The sequence below is a fragment of the Octodon degus genome, unplaced genomic scaffold, assembly GCF_000260255.1.
Source record: "Octodon degus isolate 3935 unplaced genomic scaffold, OctDeg1.0 scaffold00024, whole genome shotgun sequence".
Lineage (NCBI taxonomy): Eukaryota > Metazoa > Chordata > Mammalia > Rodentia > Octodontidae > Octodon > Octodon degus.
In genome coordinates, this window is record NW_004524600.1 from 9,714,309 (window position 1) to 9,740,929 (window position 26,621).

Sequence of the window (26,621 nt, forward strand, 5' to 3'; positions counted from 1 at the left end):
ATTCAAAACAAAACAACATGAAATCTTACGTTATTGTAAAATTCCAACAAAGTTCTACTTTTTGTTGTATTTAGTACGGGGTCTACAGGGTCTCACTACACAGATAGGACTCATAGTGATCTTCCTGTTTTCAGTCTCCCAAGCTCTGGGATTACAGGCACGTGCCACGATGCCCAGTCTCAATCACCATGCCCACCAGCACCGCATGTCAGGGATGGAATTCAACAAAGTTCTGATTTTTTTTTATTATTTTTAAATCAGTTAGTTAGTTAGTTGGTTAGTTGGTATAGGGTCTCACTACACAGTTCAGACTCATAGTGATCCTCTTGTCTCAACATCCTCAGTGCTGAGATTACAGGTGTGCATCACCACACCTGTTTTGGCTGCCAACGTGGCACATCCAGGGTTCAGGGACCAGCATGACATGTGGTACTGGGGATCGAACCCAGGTCTTTGTATTTGCCAGGCAGGTGCTTAGATCGCTGAGCTATCTCTCCAACCTGATATTTCTTAAAATAGTTATTTCCAGACATGTGGAGATACATATCTCCAAAGCCAAATATATATTTTAAAAGTTTTGGTGATCACGTTTCATTGACCCTCTAACCATGAACTTAGCCTGCATATTAACTGATTTCCGTGGCCATGTATCTGTCACTTCCCACAGTGTATGCCTGGATTTCCCTCTCCCTAGCCCAAAGCGTAGAAATGACTCATGGGTACCTATCTCACTTATTTTCCTATTAAGAGCAGAAATTAACTTCTGCTTTTATTCATTTCATAAAGTCAAAATGTATATTGCTATATGGATTCCATAAAGAATAATTCCATAAAGAAGCAGTTACTACAGAAATGCAAAGTACTGTCATTAACCTTGATCTGCTTCTAAGATTAATAAATGATTCTCTGGGAATAAAGTTTTCAACCAATTAAGACAAACAAAAGTAAAGATGGCCAATTTTCTTCTAGTGAATTACAGGGTGATTCATAAGAGTTGCATTGTTTCATGTGAGAAATTGACTCCCTGCAAACAAATTTCTTTTTAATTTTATAACTGGTGAGAAGAAGCAAGAAGGAACTGAACAGCTAGTACATCTGAAAATAGGGAAGAAAAGGAAGGAGAAACCATCACGGTGCTGAAGCTGATCTATTAGGGATGTCTTTGACCCTATAAATATCCAGATACCCTTACATATACTTTTTGCCATTTTTGTTCTCCATTGTACTTCATAGTTTGAAATATTTTGTCCATGAACTTCACTAATTTGGCAGTAATTATTTTGTTTTTCCTTTTTCTTCTTTCTTAGCCATAATTAACTAGAGCTTTTGTTCAACAAAGACTTAGCAATATTATTTCACTGAGTTGATATAATCAGCCTCTTTAATGTGTCTTTTCCTACTATTGTGCAGGTACTGTGATCTCTTACCTAGTTTCCTTAGTTCCCATGAAGGCATTTCTGTGCATGGATAGTTGGTCAAGTTGATGTATGTCTGCAGGGGGGATGATTGCTGCAGAGTTCTATTCCACTGTCATACTTCACCTTCCAGCTGAGTTGATAACATTAAAAATAAAACAAAGAATGTGACAATTTTTACAATTCACACCATCACATAGAAGCTGTTTCATTTCTACTATACTTTTGGATGTGTGTGCTTACATATATATTTTAAATAGGTATATGTGTACATATTAAGCCTCTTAATATAGTGAAATGTGCATGATAATAAAACACAGCCTATAAATATTGAAAACTATTCTCATGGACCTTGATCTCTTATGCTTACCATCCTTCTGAGACAGGAGATTGCTGGTTGAATCCAAGCCTCCCGTTCACAGAGGATGACACTGAGTTTCAGATTGATTATTCCCTCAGTCAAGATCAAAGAGATCTAAAACCTGAAATTTTCTCATCTGTGTGACACTTCTGCAACCAACCCCATCTGCTTGCCATGGTCTCTAAGTAAGCACCCACATTGATAGCAAAGGGCCCATAAAAAAATCTTTCCTATCAAATAACTACATTTCAGGTCCCTCTTGTCTCCGCTGACCCTGACATATCCCCACATAACTTTATCACAACTTTCTTTATCTACCTCCTCGCCTCCATTAGAAGGGTTCTTTCCCATTTATCCTCAACACTTGTGGCAGCTAGTTCTTACATGCTAACTTGGGGTAGATGAGATTGGACTGAGCTATCGCAATGTTTTACTTGCCTTTATTGAAAAACCTCTGCATGCTGATAACTTCCAAATTAATGTTTAAGGACTCTACAGTTCATACTCAGACTGCCTACTTGCCATCTGCTTGGATTTCTAAAAGCCACCCCATACCTAAAACATCCAACCAAATGCTTGACTCAATATGTCTAAATATATTTCTTCTCATTCCAGAAAATAACATTAGAACCTCACTGTTCTCATCCCCTAACACACCCAGCCATGGGCATGACCTAGAAACCTTACATCCACAATATTTCCTGAAGCTGTTTATTTTCCAACTGGTCTCTAGTCAAGACATCACACTTCCCTTCTTGAATGTTATTAGCCTCTTGATTAATTTCTGCTTCTCCTTTTGGTCCTATATAATCCCTTTTCAACTGACCTAGCAGTGTGGTCCTATGGAAACTCTTAGATCATGTCACCCTTCTCCTGAAACCTTTTAGTGGCTTGTCATCACTCTCAAACACCATACAAAATCATCTTCTACTCCTCAGAACCCAACATAATCTGGTCTGGAACCTTCACTTGAGTCACCCTTCTCCCTTGCTTAGCATCTCTATCATTCTGCCTTTCTTTACTGTTTGGACAGAGCAATCTAGTTCTCACTTAGGGTCACCCCCTCTTTCTTATTTCACCCCTCTGTCAGAGGACTCTTTGCTTCCAACTAGTTATATGTTAGTGAAGTACCACACTGGTTGAGTTTCCACTGGGCCATGGTGAGACTCCTACTTGTTCCCTAGATTGTGGGTCTGTTTGAAAGATGCCACTCAAGATACATGGCCATTTGGACATAGCCCAGCTCCTCTCTGTATCTAATGAATAACCTGCTCTGACAGCAATATCACTCACTCTGTCTACACTCATCTCTTGGTGCAAAGGATCCAAGCTTGGCCAAAAAGCAGGACACTGCCAGCTGGGACAAGTTCACAACCACCCCATAATCACCAAACTGGAATCCTGCCTTTACTAATTTGGCAGAAACCTAAAGAGACCATTCGATGTCCATGTAGGACACAAAGTCATGAATCTGACGGCCACTTAGGCCATACCGCACTCACCTCCCCAAAAACTTTCCACCACTCTGCAAAAATAATTGCAATTCCCCTCTGTCTCTCAACCCAAAGACTTTCTTTCTCTATGCTATTCACCTGACTGTGGGGGGAAAAGGCATTTTTCACTTCTTTTGACTCTTTCTTCTTTTATAGTCTCTTCCAGTATCCAAATCAGATAGCATTCTTATAAGAAACTCCTGAATTCTCTCATTGCAGAGCTATCTGTTGGCAAAAATAATGGAATACCGTACTTTTTGGAATTACCTTCTTTCAGGCCACAAAGACATCATTTAGAAAATTGCTACTTTAGTGCCCTAGGCAATGTTTTCAGGCCTAAGAAGGTAAGAAATTTCCCAGCACATTTTACTTACCAGATAGAAGCAGGCATCTTGAGATGTCCTAAGGGTCTGGCTCCCAAGTACCCGGGCCCCACCAGGGAAACCTTCAATAACTCCAGCCTTTGATGGAGGACTAGTCAGGAAGGGCATTTTAAAAAAAATTCTTCTCAAGGAATAATTGTATTATAATAGAGTTTTAGAGATTTAGGGAAAAAATCATTTTTCACTGTGTATGGCAATTTAGATCACACTAGGAAAAGCAAAACTAATTTTTACTCACATTTTATGGACCTGGATCTAAGAGCCTTCCAGGTGATCAGAAACATATGTTACAATTTAGACCATGAGGAAAAGAGAGGTCATCAGGCCAATACTGAGGTAAAGGGTCCGTGATCTTGGAGTAACCTTCAACATCACAGCTACTGACAATCAGTATGTCTGTCCCTTTATCTTCTTTTGGTTTCAGCCTCTTGACCACTCCACCCTAAATGTCTACCCTTTTCCATACTGTTATCTCTCCTCTTGTTTTCCTTTCATATATCACCTGTACCTCATAACTGCTGGCTCTGCTGAAGGCGCCTAGGGGTGAAAGGGTGATTTTCAGGCAATGACAATAGCTGGATTTTATTGAGTGCTCACTTTGCACCTAGCCTATGTGTGCTCTCCATTAATCTTCTTCATTTCCCTAAGAACTCAGTTCCTCTGATGCTCTAGTTCTACTGTTCTATTTCATTACACTTTGGTTTTGAAAACTGTCTCCAAAAATATCCACAAGAAAAAAAAAATCCCCAACAATGCCAACTTGACAAACATAGAAGGAAGTGATGAGTTTAACCAATAGGTCAGAAATAAGGAAGATGCAACAACAAGGTAAATCCTAAGTAAAACCCCAAGGAGATTTCTGTCGCTGATCTTTTTTATTCGCACGTTTGTACTCTTGGAGGAAAACGTGACTTTACCAATCATGTTAATGGGGGGAAAAGTTCTAACCCTTCAATAATTTCAAGAAAACCAAAATATGGTTTAGGTCAAAAGGAGTACTTGATTTTGCAACACCAAATATCCCTTCTGAGGTTTCTCAAAAATGTTGTGGCTATCACACACAGAACTCGCTCCATATTTTCACCGCAGGAACAATAGTGCTAATTCAGCACACACTGTAAGCTAAACCAGTGTGTGGGGGGAGAGGGCTCTAAGAAGGTATCAGAAAAATAAATACCTGTACTCTTAAAATGAAATTTCATAACAATCAAGTGCAAAATTTACAAAATAAAAACAAACGCTGCGTAAAACAAGCTACAAATAATGGTGTGTTTAATAAGTGTAGAGAGAGAATAATTAGGCCTAAGTGTAGTTGGGCAAAGAGTTACAGTACTTTTTACTTCAAACAATTGAATGAATCGATTAATAAGTTTTTATTGAGGACAGGAAATACGAATACAAAAAAAGTAATTGAGTCAAGATGAATGTCAGAATGACTGGCCTGGAGTTTATTCTTTCCTTCCCTTGAGGAAATGTCTCCTGTAACACCTTTCCAAAGATGATGCTATCTAGAGCTGATGAGGAATTTACAGATTTCATTTGGCTAGTGAAAGGACTGTAAGTGTAAATGACTAAGTAGCCAGATTTACCACATGAGGGTCAGGGCAAAGAAAGCACCTGTGGCAGAAAACAGATGTCCCGCCCTCTGGACACACCACTGTCCTCGTCTTCATCCTTGCACCTACCACCCCAGAACAGTCATCAGGTCGGGGCCAGATCCGAATTGCCCACGCGGACTGTTGTTCATGCGTAAAGTGACCGGAGTCATTTCCTTAACACCTGGAAACAATTAAGGCTCCTTCCTTTCCATCACTGGCCGAGCTGTTTAGAAAGCACAGAAGCAGATGGCATTGTGGTATGGTGAGCTGCCCTAGGAAATGCCTCCGAGAGCGATCTGCGCGGTATCTTGGGAAGTGCTGCGGACTCCATTTACCAATTCCACGTCATCCTTCCCTGATTCTTCAGATCCAAACATTAAGGTCGCAGACAAAAAAAGTTGCTGCTGCCACTTTATGGACATAGCCTAAAAACTGCTCTGATGATTCTCCATCGCAAACCTCAGAAGTTCCACCAGGACAGCAGTGACAATCACTGTGACACCATGGTACTTTTCACTAGGGACAAAGTCATTGTAGGGCTTCATCTGAAGAAACCACCCCACTACTGAAGAGAGATCAAATGCTCACCTAATTTTTAAATGCTTCTGAGAATCACATGCAGCTTATTGTTTTTCTCAGGCCATGATGAGAGTTTACTTCCTTCAGCACTTTCTGGTGAAAGTTGTGACGAAGATCTGAAGTCCCTTCTAATGATATTAAACATGATCATGAGTCCATTATATTGGTATGAGGAACATAAGGTCCATCTATAGGAAATACGCTGGGGCATTGTAATGATTTTTTTCTTTTCTTTTGACTCATCTACTTTAAATGTTTATGATGTGGCTAGACAAATTTAAAAGTTAAAAATCAAACAGTGTTCTTAGTGCTTTATATAATATCCCAGTAAAATAGACAGTATAAGAGTGTATGAAGACTGTAATAAGCACCTGCCCAAAACTTCATAGAGCTGACTAATATTATTATCATTATTACTATCATTATTAGTGTATTTGGTGCAGGGTCTCACTATGCAGCTCAGACTTGTAGTGATCCTCCTGTTTTCAGCCTTCCCAGTGCTGGGATAACAGACTTGTGCTACCACACTCAGTCTCAGTGGCTGGCTCAGTGCACCCAGGGACAGGGTTGGCATGGAATGTGGTAGCAGGGATTGAACCACAGTCCCAGTCCACTGAGCTATCTCGCCGGCCCAGTACCTAACTGTTGAGGAATAAACAGGCAGTGTTGGTGTCTATCTTGTTTGAGTTTTTGGAAGGATTACATAAGGAATTGCATAGGAAATACTACAATGTCTGGTAACTAAGCGTCCAAAGGAAATATGTGAGCTCAGGTCTGTGGGATTGCAAAGTTCACACAATTTATATCACGCTTCCTTAGTGGCAAAATTAGAACATGATCTAGTGTCAACTGAAAGTTTGTGTCTTCCCAAAACTTTTTTGTTGAAGTCCTAATCCTTGATGTTGTGCATGGGGGCCTTGGGAAGTAATTAGAGTGGGAGGATGGAGTCCTTGTTAACAGAATGAGTACCCTTAAAGGAAGAAACATCAGAGGACTTGTTTCTTCTCTTTACCTGCCATGTGAGAATACAGCAAAAGGTAAACACCGGCCAGCCAGAAAAGAGCTCTGCCCAGAGCACCATGTTGACTCTCTGATCTTGGACTTGTCAGCTTCCTGACTGTAAAAAATAAACTTCTGACCAGGCCTGATGGCACATGCCTATAATCCCAGCACTCAGGAGGCTGAGGCAGGAGGATCACTGTGAGTCCAAGGCCAGCCTGGGCTACACAGTAAACTCAGACCAATCCAAACTACACAAGATCTCATCTACCAAAAAAAAAAATAATAATAATAATAATATCTGTTACTTAGCCACCCAGTCTGTGATGCTTTGACAAAACAAGGTGGCTAAGCTATAATCCTATAGAAGTAATGATTTTATCTTGAAAGTCTCTTAAAGGCCTAAGGGCAGCCAAATAGCTCAGCAGATTAAAGTGCCTGCTTAGCCAGATGCAGGGCCGGGAGTTTGATCCCCAGGCCTGCTGTGCCCACCCCGCCCAGCGGGGAAAGCTGAGACAGTGATTGAGACTGCGTGTGGTGGTATGCTCCTGTAATCCCAGCTCTTGGGAGGCTGAAAACAGGCGGATCACTACGAGTCTGATCTACGCAGTGAGGCCCTGTAGACCCTGTCTTAAAATATGAAAAAAAAAGTCTCTTAAAGCTCTCACATTGTATGATTCCTCTTTCTTTGTTCTGTTGGAATAAAAACTTTTCCAAGCTACCATTTTTCTAGAAACATAGTATCAGCCCACCTAAGAAATACAGAAATATTGATCTTGAAGTTCTAAAGGCATGAGCTAAATTTGTTACAATTATGTAAAATAAAAAATATAACTAACCACCCACATCAAACTCCATGTCATATAGTTCATAACTTTTAAAAGTTTTAACTAGAAATTTCCTAGATATTGACTTATTCATTAAATTATGAAAAAAGACTTTAATGAAAAAAGTCAATTATTATCATTATGAATAACAACACTACTTGAGAATTATTGTGTTCACATTTATTTTATAGCACTACAATTCACTGTGCCTTGGAGTCAGTTGTACGTGTTTCTAGATTTCCATTAAGTTTGTAAAGAATTTCAAGGCCAAGACTATGTTCTTATACACTAAGTGCTTAGTATAAAGCAGGCACAATAATAATACATGTTAAATGAGTGAATGCATGAATGAAGGATGTATCACCAGGATTCCAAGTTACAACGTATGCAACAATAGCTTTTACACTCTAAAGACAGGCCAGAGCATGAAAAGTAAGTAGTGATATACGTAAGTAGTGATATAGGTGAAGTTATATTACAAATCAATAAAATGGATGAGATGTGCCTCTTTGTTTAAATAGAGGAGTCAATTTGAAGGTGGGCATCAATACTTCATGAAGAAACTGGGATCTTGTTTGGATTAGGCTAATTGAAAACTATTCCCCAACAAGGTGAACAATGTGAGTAATAACATAATTGGTTTCGATTGCTGTTGTAACAAATCATGACAAATTTATTATCCTATAGACAGAGATCTAAAATAGATCCCTCTGGGCTAAAGTCAAGGTTTCACAAGTCTGTGTCCCTTTCAGGATGCCCTAAGGGGGAAAAAATCATTGCATTGTCTTTTCCATCTTTTAGATGTGGCCTGTGTCCCTTGGCTATCAGTACTGTTCCATCTTCAAAGCCAGCATGGCTGAAGGAGGACTCTCCTTAGCACGCCTCTCTTTCACTGACCTTCCTGCCTCCTTCTTCCACAAGAACAACCCTGGTGATTGCACTGCACCCCACGAGATAACTTAGGGCATTTTCCCTATTCCAACACCAGCTGAATAGCAGACTAAATTCCATCTGCTACCTTACTTCCTCATACTTCAATGCGCAAATGAATGTTAATGTCAAATATAAACTATATGAACTGTATCAGAAAACAAAAAATTCAAGAACCGAATCAATTCAGGGGAAAATCGAGAAGAACAGTGAAATATATTTACAGGTCCCTGGTCTTAGGATGTGAGCATCTTGAGAGGCTATTTTTCTACCTACTGCACATAATACAGAACATGGGTGGCACATTTGGGCAGCAAGGCGATTTCCATAGAAATTGTGCACATTCAATGTACATTTGAGAAGTTTATAGGACTAAGAAAATGGGAGCTATTTTTGAAGCATGGAATGCCCCACAAAGGGATATAGAGGTATGGGCTCTTTTGTAAGTAATAATTCTCTTTGTGCTAAATTAATGCCACTAGTTGCCATCACTTTGTATGTTTCATATTTTAAAATGATGTGATTGTAAGTTATGTCCAACCCACAATACAACAACTTTAGAAAACACAAAAGACTTCACTGAAGTTTTAAGATATGATCAGTGAAAGACATGAAGAACACAACTTAGTAGCAGTAGTTCCATCAAATGCCTCCTTGGAGTTTGAAAGCAGGGAAAAAATAATCACGATATTGAAAAATCCTTGAATAAAAACTAGTGACTTGGTTCTTAAATTACATCCTGTACCCTAATTGAGCCATACAAAAGTAAGAACCAAGGTGTATGGATGGAAGGGTGTCAAGACCAGGTCTGTTTTACTTTGCACTTAACTGGGCAACAGAATGTTAATGTCAAATTCAGACTGTACCAGAAAACAAAGAATGCAAGAAGAGAACAGATTCAGGGAGAAGATCGTGGAGAACACAGTTTAGACATATCCGGAGAACTAAATGAAACAGAGAAGGATCAGCTAGTATCTGTATCTTAGAGACAGAAAGATACAAAAATCATTTCAGGTAATTTACAGACTAAAAGGAGTAAAATACACCTAGAGTTTGGATGAGGATGGAAAAAAAATTACCAAAAGAAACCTCTTAGAGCATTTTTTTGATGATAGTATCTTTTAAAAATGCTGTAAAATATTCTAATACACTGGACTCTCTATCCTTGAGTTTGGTACTGTTACTCTTCTAGATACATATACAAAAAAAGGATTCATTAAAAATTCTGCACCATACTTTATAAACTGTTGTACATATTACATGTTAAATAGCTTTCCCTTTATTTTCAGCCTCAATTCTACTGTCATTACAGTGGACAACTTCTAAAGTTACCTCAGACAATAACCATAAAACATATTAACAGTTAATACAGTATCTTCTAGCTCTCTCTATCTTTGGCTTTTTAGTTATTTCCCTGAATGGCAGAAAATACAGGCGTTTGTAACTATAACAAAGTGCTTAGATTCGAAAGAACCCGGAAAGACAATGGAAAACATACAGCAAAATGTGTTTCCAATTAGCAGCAGATGCTTTCATTTATTCTAAGCGTTCTTGTTTAGTTAACTGTACAAATTTTTAATCATATAAATGTGGTGGTATTGCAGCCTCCTGCTCTTGATTACCCTTGTCTTCCAGTTGACTTCACATGTCTCTGGCTTCTTGTGTTGCTTTCTCACAAATACTATGTCTGGGGCTATATGACTTCCAAGAGATACCTGTTAAGAAATGTAGCCTATTGTAGAATATTTTATCGGGGGCGTGTGTGTGTGTCTGTGTGTGTGTGTGTGTGTGTGTGTGTGTGTGTGTGTGTATTGCTAGGGCAATAATTAGAAATGGCACTGTGATACATTTCTCTGAGTCAGCAGCACCACTGGCCACTGGCTATAATGCCACAAATGCCTGTTCTTTTTTTCCATATTTATTTCTTTGTGGAATCATCTGATCACCATTCATTCATGCCTGGAACATTAAAGTAAGAAAGATTACTAGGCTTACTCCAAAGATCACTTTGCATAAATCCTTAATAAATCAAATGGAGGAGATGATCTTGGTGTAAGTACCCCCAACAGTGGTGAACAAAGACTCGGAGTCTTGCTGTATCCCAACTGCACTGAAAGTGCTGTGATGGTGAGAAGGAGAGACAGAAAAACTGGTCTGAGTTTTGTTTGACATTGGATGAGACAAGATCCTCAAAAGTAGCATTTGGGCATGGAGTTATTAAAGCTCCATCATAGGCATTCCTCACAATGACTTATATTTAATAATCAACTTTATCCTTAAATTTAGCCCATAAGAAAAGAGAAATGAATGTAATAAAGTTGAAAAGCCAAGCCATGATTCAATGTCACAAAAGTCCCTGGACAAAGCCCTGGACCTTCTGTGGCACTTCTGGCTGCTTCTTTCCCTGGGGAGTTCTTGGCCCAAGCCAGCGTGATTGTTTTCAAAAGTCCCAATAGGTGTATCTATAAAGACAGCACTTCTGCTGCATTTGCTATCATAAATAACTAATAGGAAACAGGCAGAAAATAGCTGTCACACGGTAACCCTTTAGCCTTGTCACTCAGGATGTGGTCACAGACCAACAGCCTTGTCATCCTCAGAGAATTTGTCAGAAATGCAGAGGCTTGGGTCCCTACCCAAAACTGCCAAATTGGAATATGAATTTTAATGAGTTTTCTGGTTATCCAGAGAAACAGTATTCCAAAATAACATCTAAGAGACACCTTTTGACATAGGTATTTTATGTTATTCAAAACCATTGAGGCAATAAGTGAAAGAGGGAAAACTGAAGAATCATTTAAAGCAGTAGGATTATATTTCAAACACATGGAACAGTTGAAATGTCCAAATTGGCTTTGAACTCTGTAATCATGAACATAATGAACATGAAGGGCAAACATATGTCTTGGTTAGACAGCTTTTCTCCTTACTGTTTTCTCATTTTCCTTTTGTTACACTATTTGTTTCAATAATCTATGTCTTATTAGTGTCCTGGCTTATTTTTATTATATTAAGAAGAACATCCCTCATCCTGGCATTTTCCAGCAGCTCTCTGAAGATAGTCACTTCCCCAGTCTCCTTCAGGTCTTCTGAGCCTAGCCCAATCCTTGAGAACTTTCACAAGTCATGCATGTGACTTGTCCAAAAAGAAGAAAGGAAACACATTTCATGCTTTGTTTGGGCCACTTTTTAAATATTATATATAACCATATATAAAAAATAAGTTAAGTGGAGATCAGCTAAGATCAATCAAAATTCTAAAAATATTTAGGAAATAGACTGTAGACAAAAAAAACCAACAACAACAACAATCCAGCTCCCCTAAGTTTGTCCAGGGAAATGAGGTCAGCAGGCAGCCTGGAGACACATGCTCGCCACCAGAACATATGCCAGAGATCTGTACAGCTTGTGAACACCAAACACACCATTAGTCATTGAAAACAGAAACATAATTCCCCATTGAGAGAACTTATACAATATTAACTAGGGCACTAAACAACCCATGGTGAAGATCATGCAGGTTTGACCCTGGCCATGCTTCGTTGGCTATTATACCTCCCCAATGCACCAATAAGGACTGTTTATTCCGGTAAGCCTTCTCTTCACATACATTGACCTTCGTCTAACTAGTCATGTACACATCAGTGATTCTGCCTACCTTACCCTGACTTTCCACCATTAAAACCTCACTCTCTTTTCCTCTACCTATCATCTCTGTCTTTGATTTCCCTCACTCTTTCATTTTCAGGAGGAGCATGAATTATGAATTTCCAAAATGGGATGCATTTTCATGGTGGTTGGTGCAGGTTTCTAGGTCTCTAATACTGTAGATCCCTGAAAAGTATAACTAAAATTTGAATTTACATAAATTGTCAAGTATGATTTTTTTTATAGTTTAAAAATAATCAGACTAGATTTTTCTAGCACATTAAGGTTTAACATAGCTCACATTTTAGTCTTCTTTGATTCTTCTGAGATTTGAGTATGATGGATAAAGTGCTTGTTGCTTTCATACCCATTTAGAGATAAGGCACTAAGTTTGGGACAAAACTTAATGGAGAGTACAGACTGACATCCAGTTTCTATAAACCTAAGATAAATTAGTCTTGGAGGGTTACTTTAGAGGTTTCATTGTTGTAGCTGTTTTTTTTTAAGTAAACATCCTCAAATATGAAATTATGAAAGGGTCTTCAACCACCACAAATGATCTTTCACAATTAGAAAGTCTTGAAAATGTTACAGGGCCATACCCTGTAGTGTCAGATGCCCAGCAGTGGATGGAAACAGGGAGCGTGCTCACCAGCATGGAGTTGCTGTGGAGGGACACTCAAGTCTTTCTACCCCTTTGACATCAACCCTTTTGTTATTGCACTCAATGACTGTTAGTAAACCCTCAGAGACAGTAAACTTCACTTAAGATATCTAAGAGCCAGGCTAAGGATTGGATGGTAGCTGGTTTCTGTCTGTAGAATAATAAAATAATAATAATAATAATAATAATAATAATAATGGAACAAGAGTTTTCTGTCTGTAGAAGTATTAAAAAATAATACTGGAACAAGAGGCTGAAAATCAAGATCTAGGCATTAGAGTCAGACAGATCCCAGTACCTGATAAAAGACCCAGGGGCTCCATGAGGATTTCTCCTTCTGCTGTTGTCACAATTAATACATTTTTGCAGTGTGAATAAGAGAATTGGTATAGTTTAGACACCTGCCATGAGAGCAAACTACAAATCTATCTGCTCAACCCCTTCTTCCTTCCTCAACCTCATCTCTCTTCATCCTGCCTGCTCTCCTGCTTTCCCACGTAATGATGGAAATATGTGCTACCTTGTATGGTCGAACAAGTCCTTTTCCCTACGTGCTGGCATGGATCCTTCAGATTAGCTAAGGCCAAAGCTATTATATTTCTACTTCTCCTGAAGGACACTGTAAATTGTTTGAGCTTCTTCTACTTAGACTACAATAAACAAAGTTGAAAGACCTGTTTTTCCTTCACTGCACATTTTGGATTGCATTTGTGAAACTATGGCAATCATACTGTGTGTGTGTGTGTGTGTGTGTGCATGTGTACATGTGTGCATGTGTGTGTGCATGTGCATATGTGTGTGCATGTGTGCATGTTTGTGTGTGTGTTAACAGATTCATATTTAAGCTGAACTGATGAAAAGTCCAGGAAAAAATAAACTCCCTCAATAGTTAGAAATTTTTTCTAAAAGACATATCAGTAGGGATGTAAAATACAAAATATTCAGACTATATTTTTATTAAGAAACACTTGTGAGAATCTGATAGATTTAAAAGAAAAGAAAATATCAACAAATATATATTTATATTCACATTTTATAGGTACATCCTTGGGCTGAGGAGGTAGATCAGAGGTTTAAGTGCCTGCCTGGCAAGCACAAGGTCCTGAGTTTGATCCCTGGTACCAAAAAATAAATAAATAAATAAATAAATAAAGATACATTGTCTAGCATAAATAGAAATACTTAATTGTTAATATTTTTAAATTATACACAATAAAGGTTTACCTGCCTAATAACCACAGTGCTTACAGTCTACAAGATTTATATAACCAACAGAACATTTAAAATTCTTCAAAATAATTCAGGGACTAAATCAACTGTGTCTTTAAAACTTTCCTTTGCTATATACTTTCATATTTGGGTTATCCATTTCTTTTTTTATAACTGCAACTACACAGTAAGTCTTCCTGATCAAATTAGGTCTCCATCAGAACAAGCTGTTTTGATTCTGATAGTTCTCATTACATTCTTTCACCTAAAAAGAGAACGCCTCTGTTTTTCTCTTAATGGAATATGAGGTTGACTCACAATGCCTGAAAAAAAAGAGCTTGGTTATATTGAATGTCTTGTTTTAAATGTCCTATCTGAAGCATATTAATAACTGGTATTAGCATTTATAAGAATTCTTACAAGTCAAAAAGATGAGCCTATACTCCCGGACTCCTCCGAGCACAGAGCATGCCCAGCCTTCCCCATACCCAGGATGCAGCCTTCTGGCTGTGGTATTAGCTCAAGGTGAATGACGCTCAATGAGTAAAGAAAGAAATCAGAACCTTAATGCATGCTGTTCTAATGCAACTGTCTGAAAAACAAAGAGATTGCTGCCTGTGAAATACTCACTGCAAAAAGTTACAAAAGCATCTTTCAGAGAAATAACATGCTCGAGAAATTTCAGTCCGGAGAGTACTAGCATCACATCAGTTTCTCTGAGTCTCTTTGAATCTGCAGTTGAGCCAAATATCTCTGGTGCCAAGGTTTCTCGCAAGATTTCCTGTCCTTCCTGTTTCTATATGAGCCAGAAATACCATGAGAACGGCCTTTCTTGAGGTATTTTTGCACTTCTGCTCTGGGATGAAGATAATCCCATATTGGGGAAAATTTTTTAAATTGTGCCAACATTTTCAATTTTCAACCATCAAATGAAATAAATTCTCCCTCAGGAATGAAAATTCAAAATTGCGTTTGCTTGGCCCTAATTTATCTCCTGTAAAAAGTATTCACGTTTGATACTCCAATATTTTCTTTAACTTCTCTAAAATACTTTTTATCAGGAAATATGTAAAACACGATACAGTGGAAGTTTATATTCTTAGATCTTCAAAACATCATTACTGAAGAAAGGTACAATGAAGAGTTGAGTTCTTAATATATTAGTGCATATGCTATATTATTATATATTTGTTTTCTTTGTTCTTAACGCCTTTGTTCCAAGAGTCAGGATATCCTGATGCTAAGTGCTACTGCAAAATAACTGAACAAAAATAAAAATAGTCAAACCCTTAGGAACTCTTCAGTTGTTCTGTCAAGGAAGTTTGTCACTGAGGAGGGAACTGAAGACGTTATTCAGGAAATATGGTAATAGAGTCCAGGGGCCTATGTGTCCTTATTAAACAAAATCATCTCAATTCTGAAGAGCCTTGATATCTCCAGTCTAAAGAAAAGGAAAGGTGAAATAAGAATGGAAAGGCTGTCAGGGTGGAGGGTGCAGTGACCAGGTGCACAAATCTTTCCATCTCTTAAGAAAGGAAAATAAAGAAAAGCCTACCTTTCAGATAAAGCAGCCAACTAACTATTCCCTCACTTGGTTTATGAATATCTGATTGTTATTAAAAAAAGAGCTGTTTGATCAATGGTTTAATAATGAAATTCACAAAAAAAGTCTTCAATGTCTTTCATTGTTCTTTCATACTTGTGAAGGCTCTTAGCCTCTTTTCACCTATTAGAAACAAAAATAGGTTTCCTGGTTTACTTTTGCTTTTTTTATTTAATTTTATTTTGAAGAGTAAAAACAGAAGCAAAAATAGAAATAAATACAGAAAGAGGATAGCATACAACAATGCATATGTTACAGATTTTCAAAACAGGAATAACTAATTAACAATGGTTGTTATATTATCTACTTTTATCATCAAATCTGTTGCTCAGATTAGCAGATATAATTATGCAAGATTGGGGAAATAGTTGAATGTTGGCACTTGCTTTCAATAAATCTTAATTTTTTCCTCATCTTTTTTTGATTTAACTTATTTTAAAGAGAGTATAATAATTAATAATTAGAAAAGGTACACATTTAGAAGACAAAGATGAGAGGCATTCAATCATGAGTCCTGGTATACTTTTCCATCCAGAAAGATAAAACATAAATCACTTAATTCAGTGTGGAAAACCACACTTATCAACTATGGATTTAGAGGAACAATAATAACAATAAAATTGCAGTAGCCTTCGCTGCTTTCAACTTTCAAGCAGCGAGGTGAGGGCCATAAAAACAGAATTTACTCTACAATGGTCTCTCTCCACTCCCCCAAGACTCTACTGTGCTCCCCTAAAGAAACATCAAATGATTGTGTGATCAACCGGCCCTGAAAGGAATGCAGAGTCAGAGCAACAGATTGTACATCAGCAAAATAAAGTGCCAAGCAAAACAGAGCTCTCTGCGAGGCAGAGCTGTTAGGACGACAGGAAGCAGGGGCTGCGGCAACGTCCTCCAAGAAATCAGGGGCCCCTCGTGTGAGCGTTCAAATCCGAATTGTTCCTGCAGACCCAATTTGCTGGCAAACTTGCCAAGCACAATGCCACCCGCTTTCATTTACATCCACAGCCTTTCACACAAGCAACAGGGGGCTTCTCTTGCCGCCGTGTCAATTCTGACGTCCAGGGTGAGCGCCTTCATCTCTGAGCCTCAGGGAACAAGAGGCCTGGTCACAGTTGTCCTCAATTCAGCTGCTCTCAGGTGGAGACAGAGCAGTCGGTGGCCCAGATATTGAGCCCACACTGCTCTCTCTGCGGAAAGTGAGTCCTTCTACACTTTCTCTCCTTTATTTTCCTTGCTAGGTATCCCCCTCTGCCCTGTGACGTCCTTTAAAACAATTACTTTGAAAATGGTTTTTAACCGCTCCTAGCCACGTGCCCACACTGTACAAGCCCTCTGCACGTGCACAAGGGGACCTTGCTGCCTCCTTAATTCACGTCTTTCGGAGTTAGCTTTGGAATGTGATGCTGTGTTGTTCCCCTTCCAACTGAAGGGCAGTTGAGGTTACCAAGGGATCTGACTGAAAGGCCGGAACTCAGGTTTGCTGAGAACCAAGGGACAGCGAAAGGGGAGGAGGGTGTAGAGAAGGAAACAGAACATTTGAACTGAAATCCTGGGGGTCTCTCCATCCAAGGACACGGCCACTGAGGACTGGTAATGTCCCTGTCATCACATACACACACACACACACACACACACACACACACACACACACACACACACAGAGCCTTCCAGACAGAAGCCGATGCTCAGCTTCTCTGAGAGCTCCTTGGGGTGCGCAGGACCAGAACCCAGGAAACTTCTAGGTCTCCTGCAACAGGAGAGTGACTTCTCACTTGCCGCCTCCTGATAAGTAGCCTCTGGGGACCCTTCTACAACAGCCTGGCAAAGAGGAAGCCCCACTTCCTTGCCCGAAGTCCTTCCTAGCTAAGCACTCTGACAAACTTTGACAAACACCAAAAGCGAATTGAAAACAAATAAACCAGGAGGAAGAAGAGGAAAAGCAAGCGCTGAAACCTCGATGGCTTTTTTTTCCCCCTGCTGCTGTCTTTCCCGCTGTAGCCTGGGATTAATTAAGTGTTGTGAACTCGGTGCCTGAGAGAGAAGGGAAAAGCTGCATTCTCTCTCTAAGGAAGGAGGAGTACAGTAACAGTTTCTCACCAGTGAGAAACCTTGGGAAGCACATCGCTCTCGTCTCCAGTGTTTGTGCAGGGACTGGAGAGCCAGGGGGCTGTGCCAGACTGGAGGAGGCTTGTCTTTCCAAGGCTGGAGAGGATTTCACGGGGGTTCGCCGACCCCTGCCTGGGAAGAATTTCCCCTCTGGTAGCAGCAGCAGCAGTCGCAGCCACAGCAGCAGCAGCAACAGCAGCCGCGGCGGCAGCAGCCCTACCTCCTCTGCTGGGGAACAGGGCAGAATGCCTGTGCTAGAGCGGTATTTCCACTCGGCAGAGCTAGGCAGGAGGTGGCCGGCCCCAGAAGGTGTGCTGCCCTCCTCCCTGGGCAGCCGGCCGGGGTACCAGCAGGGGCCGCTGCCCTGGGACTTGCCAGAGATGATCAGGATGGTAAAGCTGGTTTGGAAATCCAAAAGTGAACTGCAGGCAACCAAACAGAGAGGCATTCTGGAAAATGAAGATGCTCTCCACAGCTTTTCAGGTAAATTGACTGTGGGGTGCAGAAGGTAGCAGGGGCCACTGCTGATTACTCTCTTTCTTAAAGAGCCCAAGCCATAGAGACGGGAAGAGGAAGGAAGACAAAGTGACTAATATAGGGTCCAAGGGCTGCTCTGCTCTGCTCTAGAGCTGAGTGCTCTGTTGTAGAAATGCATCTTAAAATTAAGAGTGCTACGGTAGGAGGAACATCAGAATGGAAATTGAGAAACCTGGGTTCTGGGCGCGGTGTGCCACAGGCTTGTCCTATGGGCAGAAGTCAAATCAAATTTCCTGAGTTTCAGTCCAGCAAAAAACAGAATAGAACTGGATGCTCTTTACTGTCCATCCTGCTCTGAGAGAAGGCTGCTGTCTGAGTTGCTTTTGTAACTTTTCATATAAAGTAAAATTGATCTCTGACTTTAAATTTTGCCTATGCAGCTACAGTATGTATAATGTTCCCTAGAGTGAGTTTGGCTTGTGTGGTTTTTATATCCCAGACAAACTGAACGTTCTTGCCTCATTTGTTCCTTTAACAAGTGACAATGACAAGAGCACCCCTTTGATAGGAGGAAAACTCAACTTGTTGAAAAATCAACAAATGTGGAAAGGATGATTCATGGAGGTTTTGTCATGTCATAAGAATGTGCTGTGTTGGGGACAGTCATGAGGGAGCTTCACTATATTTCAAACAGTGGACATGAGAACACAAGGACGCCTATGGTCCCTGTGAAAGACCCCAAATGCCATCACTGAGTGGGGGTTACTCTCCTCCTTTGGGGACTATATTGGCAAATGTTTGCAAAGTAGCAGATTCACTTAAGAAGAAAGAATACAAGTATGTGTTTATGCATTTGAAGTTTGGCTGGCTTTCTGCAGTGGTATTCTGATACGCCATTGGGGGAGAAATGGGGTGGGCAGAAAAAACAGGCCAAAAATTACCTTTCTCTTTCAAAGACTAGAAAATAAAAACTTGCCTCATTTTGTTTTCAGTAAGTTCTGACATGAACTTTTGTAAAGCTGTCTAACAATCTATGCATATTATTACAAAGCAATGATCTGGGAAAAGAAAAAATTTGGAAGAAAAAAAAAAAAACCAATGTTGGTCTCTAGTAAACAATGAGCATTTGAGTACTCAGAAAAGAGAAGGAAACCAATCAGCCTGAGGTTTATGTGGCATTTGGGAGAGGGAAGCCCAGAGAAATGGATCTTAGTCAGAAGACATGAGGTAATGTAAAAAACATCCCATATTTCATGTGAATAGAGTAAAAAAAAAAAAATGGAAAAAAAAACACCTGGGCAGAAATGTATTTTTACTGTTACCACCCTTTGTTTGTTTTATTAAATTAAATGATTAAAATTCATATTTCAAATGGCACCTTTTGATAATACTACCTAAATCAATAGATGTTAGCATATCTGTTTGGATAAGTGGCACTATAATCATCATTAGTGGACATCTAACTCTTGAAGAAGCAACTGACAGAAGAAAACAAAACAGGGCTTCTATAACTCTCCTATAGCCCAACAAGCTACATTTCTTTAAATGTTACAAGGCAGAACTAGTTGAATCTCAGCACGCCTCCCTCCCACTGCCTTCCTTGCCATGGCGGGGGGGGGGGGGGGCTCAGCAGCCACTCCGAAAGAAAGCCTCACCAGCCTACTATCCCCATCATCCTGCCTGCAAGGAAGAAAGCTGTATTTCAACACTGCCCCAAAGGATGTCCGCTTCCCTCCTTTCCTGCTTCCATTCTAAAGAGCGGAGGGGCTCCCCTTCTGGAGTGGGCCTAAGACCTCCCACCCACCTGTGCAGCACAGGACCCATGCTGAGCCCCAGAGCAGAGGTGCCTCACTTTGCAAACTGTCTCCTGCTTCTTCCATGCTCAGCCCATCCCTGATGCTGTTTCCTCCCAGCATTGTGCACTCATCAACTGCACCATCGTCACAGGAGCACGATGGCAGGGCCCTCATGGACACGTGGAGAATATTTCCAGGATAGCTGGAATTTTTCCCAATTTAGGAAACGATGGTTTAAGCTGTTTTCAGTAATGTGTGGGGGTTTATGATAGAAAATGACTTTGATATTCTTATGCAACTCACAGAGCATTAATGGCGCCCTGCCTCTAAGCCATGCCCCATGCTTGGAGGTCTTTCTTTGCCTCAGCCAACTGAAACTGTTCTCTTCAGTCTCCAAAATCCAGTTCAAGCATCCCAGACTGCACCTTACCAACGGATGCTCATTCGCTCCTCTTTGTTCTCTTTACCAATAGACATTTGCTATGTTGCTTGCATAGCACATAACGTTCCCAGGGCAGTAACTGAAAACAGGAAAATTAAACATTATCAATACTGTATATATTTGCTTTTGATACTAAATGAATAGGTGTAAAAACTATGAAATTGCAGAAATTCTGAATAGAACCAATAGCCACTTCAAAGGATTCTAGACACATGTGTCATTGGTTTTTAGTAAGTTTAATATAAACTGAAAAGTGCTAGCTTTCACTTTCCTTCTTGAAAGGCACTGATATTTCAATCTGTCCTTTGTAGACAACACTGGAAATTTGTTCTTCACAAAAGAAATAGAAAAGTGTTTTGAGATTTTTATTTAGTTCACAAAGGGAGAGAGTAAAAGAATTTATGGGAAAGTAAATAGACAGATAGGAATTGTAAGTAACAGAGGACAAAGAAGAGCAACGCTATGAGGAAGTGAGGAAGTGCTAGGGAAAAGGTGGCATATGTGGACATTTCTCTCCAACTACAGATCAGCATACCCAGAGGGCACTAGGTGGCCATTTCAAGCAATAGACCAGAGGTAGGAATGGGCGATGGCAGGAGGAAGAGGGATTGGTCACTTTTATGTATTGGAGTGCACGAGGTCCCAGAGTGACCCCCATGCTGGCAGTTGTTGGCATAACTGAAATCAGAATGTCAGCTCAGTTTATTGTGTTGTCCCCTTTTACTTAATTAAATGAATAGATGTTATTCTCCTTTCGAAGCAGAGGGTCATCTAGTTACCTTGTGAAATCTGTGTTTTAGAAAGGAAGGTAATAGTTCACAGAGGTTAAACGACTTGTACAGGATCACACATTGGAAATGTGTCTTAATCTGACCAGGAGCTGCGCTGCCCAAATCTGCTTCACAAAACTCACACAGTCAGGGCATGATCTGGATCATTTAGATATATATTTAGGACAAGACATGGGCCTAAGGGTGAGCTCACTGGTAGTTTGCTTAGCATTGCACAAGGCCCTGGGTTCAGTATTGCCCCCACACACACATATAAGACATGGCTTTATTTATTATAAATTGATGAGATAAACACAAGAAATCATGACGCAAACCTCAGTGAAACCAGAAAAAAATAATATCATGCACAATAAGTCAAAGGACTAGGCCTCCTTTACATTTTTCTATTTATTTGGGGCCACTAGTTTCAGGCTCAAGCTTCAAGCTGGAAGGGTCCAGGAGAAAAAACCCTCATCTGTTCTCCCTGGCAAGTAGGCGTGTCCTGCAGTGATGAGCGGATGCCCTGGAGTGGGGGTGCGGAAAGGGAGGGGGGATGGAGGCACACAGGTGGTTTCTCAGAAGCTGAGTGCAAATATTATCCTAATTGCAATTCTAGTCAGCAGCCGGTTTAAGACTAGACATCCCTAGCAGGACTTGTTCCTAGTTAAATAAATAATTTGATTCTGAAATTCAACCAAATCATTGCAAATGCTACAGCTGTGGAATTGGACTTTCTTTTGGTGTCTCTGGTTTAAATTTTACATTATAGTTTACTTATTTATTAAGCTCCTTCCCATTTCAATAGCCTTGGGTTCCAGAAAAATATAAAAACACATAACTCTCTCCAAAAATAATCACACAGCCCATTTCCCCATAGCCATTGTAACTTGTCCCATTTTAAGGAGAACACAAATATCTGAAATTTACCTTATACCTAGCCCTGACTGTCAAACAATGTCAGACAAGAAAATGTCTGAAAGAATTCTGATTCCAGAACTTTGCCATTCAAATTGACATTTAAGGCGCAATGCTAAAACGTCTCATGTCGGATATGACATAAATTTAATACATTAAAGACTGAACCCTTCAATCATTACAATTGAAAGAGCACTTAGTAGATTCCTAGTGCATACTCTACCAGATAACACATACAGAGATAAATCAAAACTTTAAGGAGAGAACAGTTATGTATATATAATTCAGAGTCCTATCTATGGCTTCAGTGCAAAATCAAGCACTTGTTTGTGTAAACTGCTGTTCGGGGCTGGGCCCAAAAATTGTCAGATCGCGCCTGTCGCCCTTCCACTCAGGAGGCTGAGGCAATAGTACAGCCATGAGCGCAAGGCCAGCTAGGACTGCACAGTGAAAGCCTGTCTCAAGAAAAATCCAACAAAATTTCTCTCTCCACTCACACATTGACTGTAAAACGGGTAAAATTCAAAGCTACTTGTAAAAATTCACATATACTTTCAAATACTTACCTGGGCCTAGTGATTTCATCTAATTCAGAACAATCTGCTTTGAGAAATGAATCAATTAGTCTCAATGAGAGGTAATCTGATATTAATTCATAACATTTTTCTAAAACTACTGCTTGTAGACATTAGGCTTTATTCAATGTGTATCCAAACTGGATAATAGTCTTTGACAATTTAATCCATCTTTTAAATGAGAAGCAAAACTGAGTCAAAACTAGGGCAAAGCAGCTCACCTTGACCCAAAACTTTTCTTTCATTTGATCTGAATGACAGAAACCCAAGATTAAAATGGTTTTATTTCAGCTCCACAATTCTAATTGGTCTAAATCCATAAGAGGCTCCGAGTACCAGGCTGTACTTGCAATGTTGAGATTTAAAAGTTTTAATGTCCTGTATTCTATACTGAACTGTGTGACCCTGGGCAAGTTCCTTCCTCTCCTGGTACCTTTATTTGCCTTCTGTGAAAAGGAAATAGCACTAATGGCACCTTCATGTAAGGCTGCGATGAGGATTGGAAGGGATAACATCTCCCCAAAATGCCTAGAAAGGGCCAAGCCTTCCTACCTTCTCAATTACATGGTAAGGAGACCAGTTAATTATAGGTGTTGGTTTTATTCTGTCATTTTTTGCTCTCTCTTTTAAATGAGAGGGGGGCTTGGAGGAGTTGTTCTGTTTGTTTTGTTTTTTTGTTTTTCGGAGCCAGGGTCTTACTATGCAGTTCAGGCTGGGCTTGAGCTCACTTTGTATCTCAGGCTGGTTTCAAACTCCTGATAAGCCACCTGCCTCAGCCTCCTGAGCGCTGAGATTACAGGCGTGTGCCGCCACACCTGGCCCTCTCTATTAAGTCTTATGGCCCTTGCCAAAACCTCATGTTATCCTATCTATAATCTTATAACAGCCTCCAATCACAATATGCTCTCCAGCCCTCTTCTGTTCTGCAATTTTCATCAACAAAAACAGAATTTTCTCACTCCTTTTCAAAATCCTTCAATGATTTTCTAATGTCTGCAAGAAAATAAATCTGAACTCTTTCATCCTGCATCCAAAGTTCTCCACTCTTTGGAACAAACTCACTTTTCTTATTTGTCATCACCATCCTCTGAGCATTTACCTTCCACCCAGACAAGACAAGCAACCCATGGCTTCCTATTGGCTTTCTATGTATTATTCTCAATACTTAAAATGACGTTCCCCCCATGTCCTGATTTTTCCCATTTCTTACAAATCACACTGGCTTGCTGGTCTCTTCACAAAGACTTCTTGAGATTAATGAAGAAAAAGACAGTTGGTCAGCCTTTCCTAGGGAAGGATTCTGTGTCACAGATGTGAAGAACTGAGGATCAAAAATCATACCAAGACGCAAAATGTGTCTGTACTGAAGAAGTAGACTATTTTCTTGCCATTTCCTTAGCAAATACCTATATAGCACTTACATTCTACCAGGTGTTATAAATATTATAAGTAATATAGAAATGAAAAATATCTATGGGGAATGTTTAGATGCCAATATCCCACCATTATATTAGAGGGGCTTGAGCAGTAACGGCTTGGGGTCCACGTGAAGTCTCAGGTCCAAGCCCCCTTCCCGGAGAAGCAGCGATGATGCAGTTTCCTTGCCTGAAGTCTCACAGAACTTTCCTGATATTCATTTCACAAGCAAATTGCTTTATTTGGTTTAATTTAATGTGAATGTGCTTCCTTCTCTTTTCAATTCCCTGCTTTTTGAGAGTCTGAAGAACATTTCTATTTTCTTTGTATTCTCCCTAATATTTTTTCATGTCAGCCACTCAATACATTTTGATATGTACAAAATAAAAGAAAAGAAAATTGTCAGAAGGAATAAAACCATTGAAAAATTGCCATTAAGTACGTGAATGAATATTTTTTTTTCTTCAGGACAGATTATTCAAGAAACATGAATTCTACTTCCATTTAATGGGATCATTTTTAAGGATATTCTAGCAGAAGATCAGGATGAGTCATTATAGCTTTTTAAATAGAAAGAATACACAAGAGTGACTTTCAGAACTCCAAACTAATATAAAAGACAGTTCTCTTCATATATAGAAAAGTTGTAATTCACTAATAATTATGAAAGTTTAGAGAAAATGCATGCAAATTATGCAAGCATTTATATACTTTTAAAGTAATTGCTGTATTCATGCATCTTGAATTGATTTCCATAAAGTTTCCAAAGCCTCTTCTCTTACAGGTAATATTCTGCATGCTTCTCGACGTAATTTTAAAAGTAGAGTAGCAAAGGTATGTGTTTACCCAGCCCTCCAAGAAGCTTTTAAAGCAAAGAAGATGATTGGAGAATGCTATTCCCAGGTCCTCTGCTCTTTGCCTTAAAGTAATTCCTTTTTTCTTTTCTTTCTTTCTCCATCTTATACTCATTTAAAAAAAAGAAAAAAAAGAAAAAAGATTGGCTTGTGTAGACAGTGAAGCACTGACTTTTGCTTTGGACTAATTCTTGGAAGGAGAACAGTAGCAGTTTTATTATTAAAAAGATCAAAAGCTTGAGTTATTTTTATTTTAATTCTCACAAGCAACTGGAAATGTGGACCCTTCTCTGTTTTCTATTTCTCTCTTTCATTAATTATCAATATACTTCATAGTACATAGCAGGTATATCTCACCATATTTAAAAGTAAGCAAAATTCACAGTACCTGCAATTTAACAAGTTGTAGTCTGAATATACACACAGCACAAACTTTATTCTTCCTCTTTCCATTTATCCCTCCCTAATTTCCATAGATTTCTCTTTAGAATTGACATCAGTCTTGAGGATGCTGAGATTATTCCAAGAAATGAGTTTTTAATCTTTGCACTAGTGTTAAATTTCCTCAAGCCACACACCTTTCCTTCAAAGCCCTTCTCATTTAACAATTCTACACGGCATATGTTTTCTAGGTTATGATCCGAGCCATTGTCCTGAGCATTTCATTACTTCATCAGCCGAAGTAACAAAGGCTAAGAGTGTGCTAGAACCTACAGACCACATCTTTATCATCAATGTCAAGATAAAACTTAAAAGTCAGCCTTGTTTGCAATTAAAAGACAAATCAGGGTTTAGTCATGAATGGCCTCGAGCCCAAAGGATCAAACTTACTGCAGAAAAATTAAATCCTTAAAGAGGAAAAAACAAATGTCAAGAAAGACCCGGTAATAGTTGCTTGAACTTGGTAATTTAGAAGCTGAAAGGTGTAAGAGCCAGAAAACTAAAATGCAATCAACATAAGATGGGGATGAGTGTAAAATCTTAAGTCATGGTATTGAAAAGGAAAATTAAATAATCAAGGGAAGTAAGATGCATATAATGTAATAACTAGAACTTGTCCAGTTGCATCCCTCTAGTACTATTCTCTAGTCTCACTGTTCTTCATTCAATGTTGTATTAAGATAACTGATTGATCTCCATTCCCAATAATTTCTTGTACTTTTTCGCCTTTGTTTCTATGTTTACATTCATTCTTTTACCACTGTGAAAGCATCACTTTCTCACTTTGATTGAGACTTTTTTCCCTTTTTTTCTTTTTTGTGTTTTAGGGAAGGGTCTACAGGGTGTTCAGGGTCTCACTACTAGATCAGACTCTTAGTGACCTGCCTGTTTACAGCCTCCCAAGAGCTGGGATTATAGGCACACATGCCACACACCTAGTCTCAATCACCATCTCAAGGCACCCCAGGAGTCAGGCACGGCAGGCCCCGGGGATCAAGCCCCCAGCCAGCCCCCATGCCTGCTTGCAGGCACTTTAATCCCCTGTACTATTTGGCTGGCCCTACCTTGATTGAGACTTTAACCATCTCAAAAACATAGGTTTATAGTCAGTTCAAAA

The 26,621-nt window shown here is 39.5% G+C and overlaps 1 protein-coding gene across 2 annotated transcripts in view; it reads left to right on the forward strand.

Moving 5' to 3' along the window:
* Pde7b (phosphodiesterase 7B) overlaps positions 1–26,621 on the forward strand; it is a 346,847-nt gene that overhangs the window by 174,442 nt on the left and 145,784 nt on the right. The window contains exon 1 of one of the 2 annotated variants that reach the window (XM_023712215.1): positions 17,125–18,301. The exons of the other annotated variant lie outside the window; for it this stretch is intronic. Coding sequence (XP_023567983.1) covers positions 18,064–18,301 — 238 coding nt within the window. The 5' untranslated portion in view covers positions 17,125–18,063. Of the gene's footprint in view, positions 1–17,124; positions 18,302–26,621 lie in introns of those variants that run through there. 2 annotated transcript variants of the gene reach the window in all.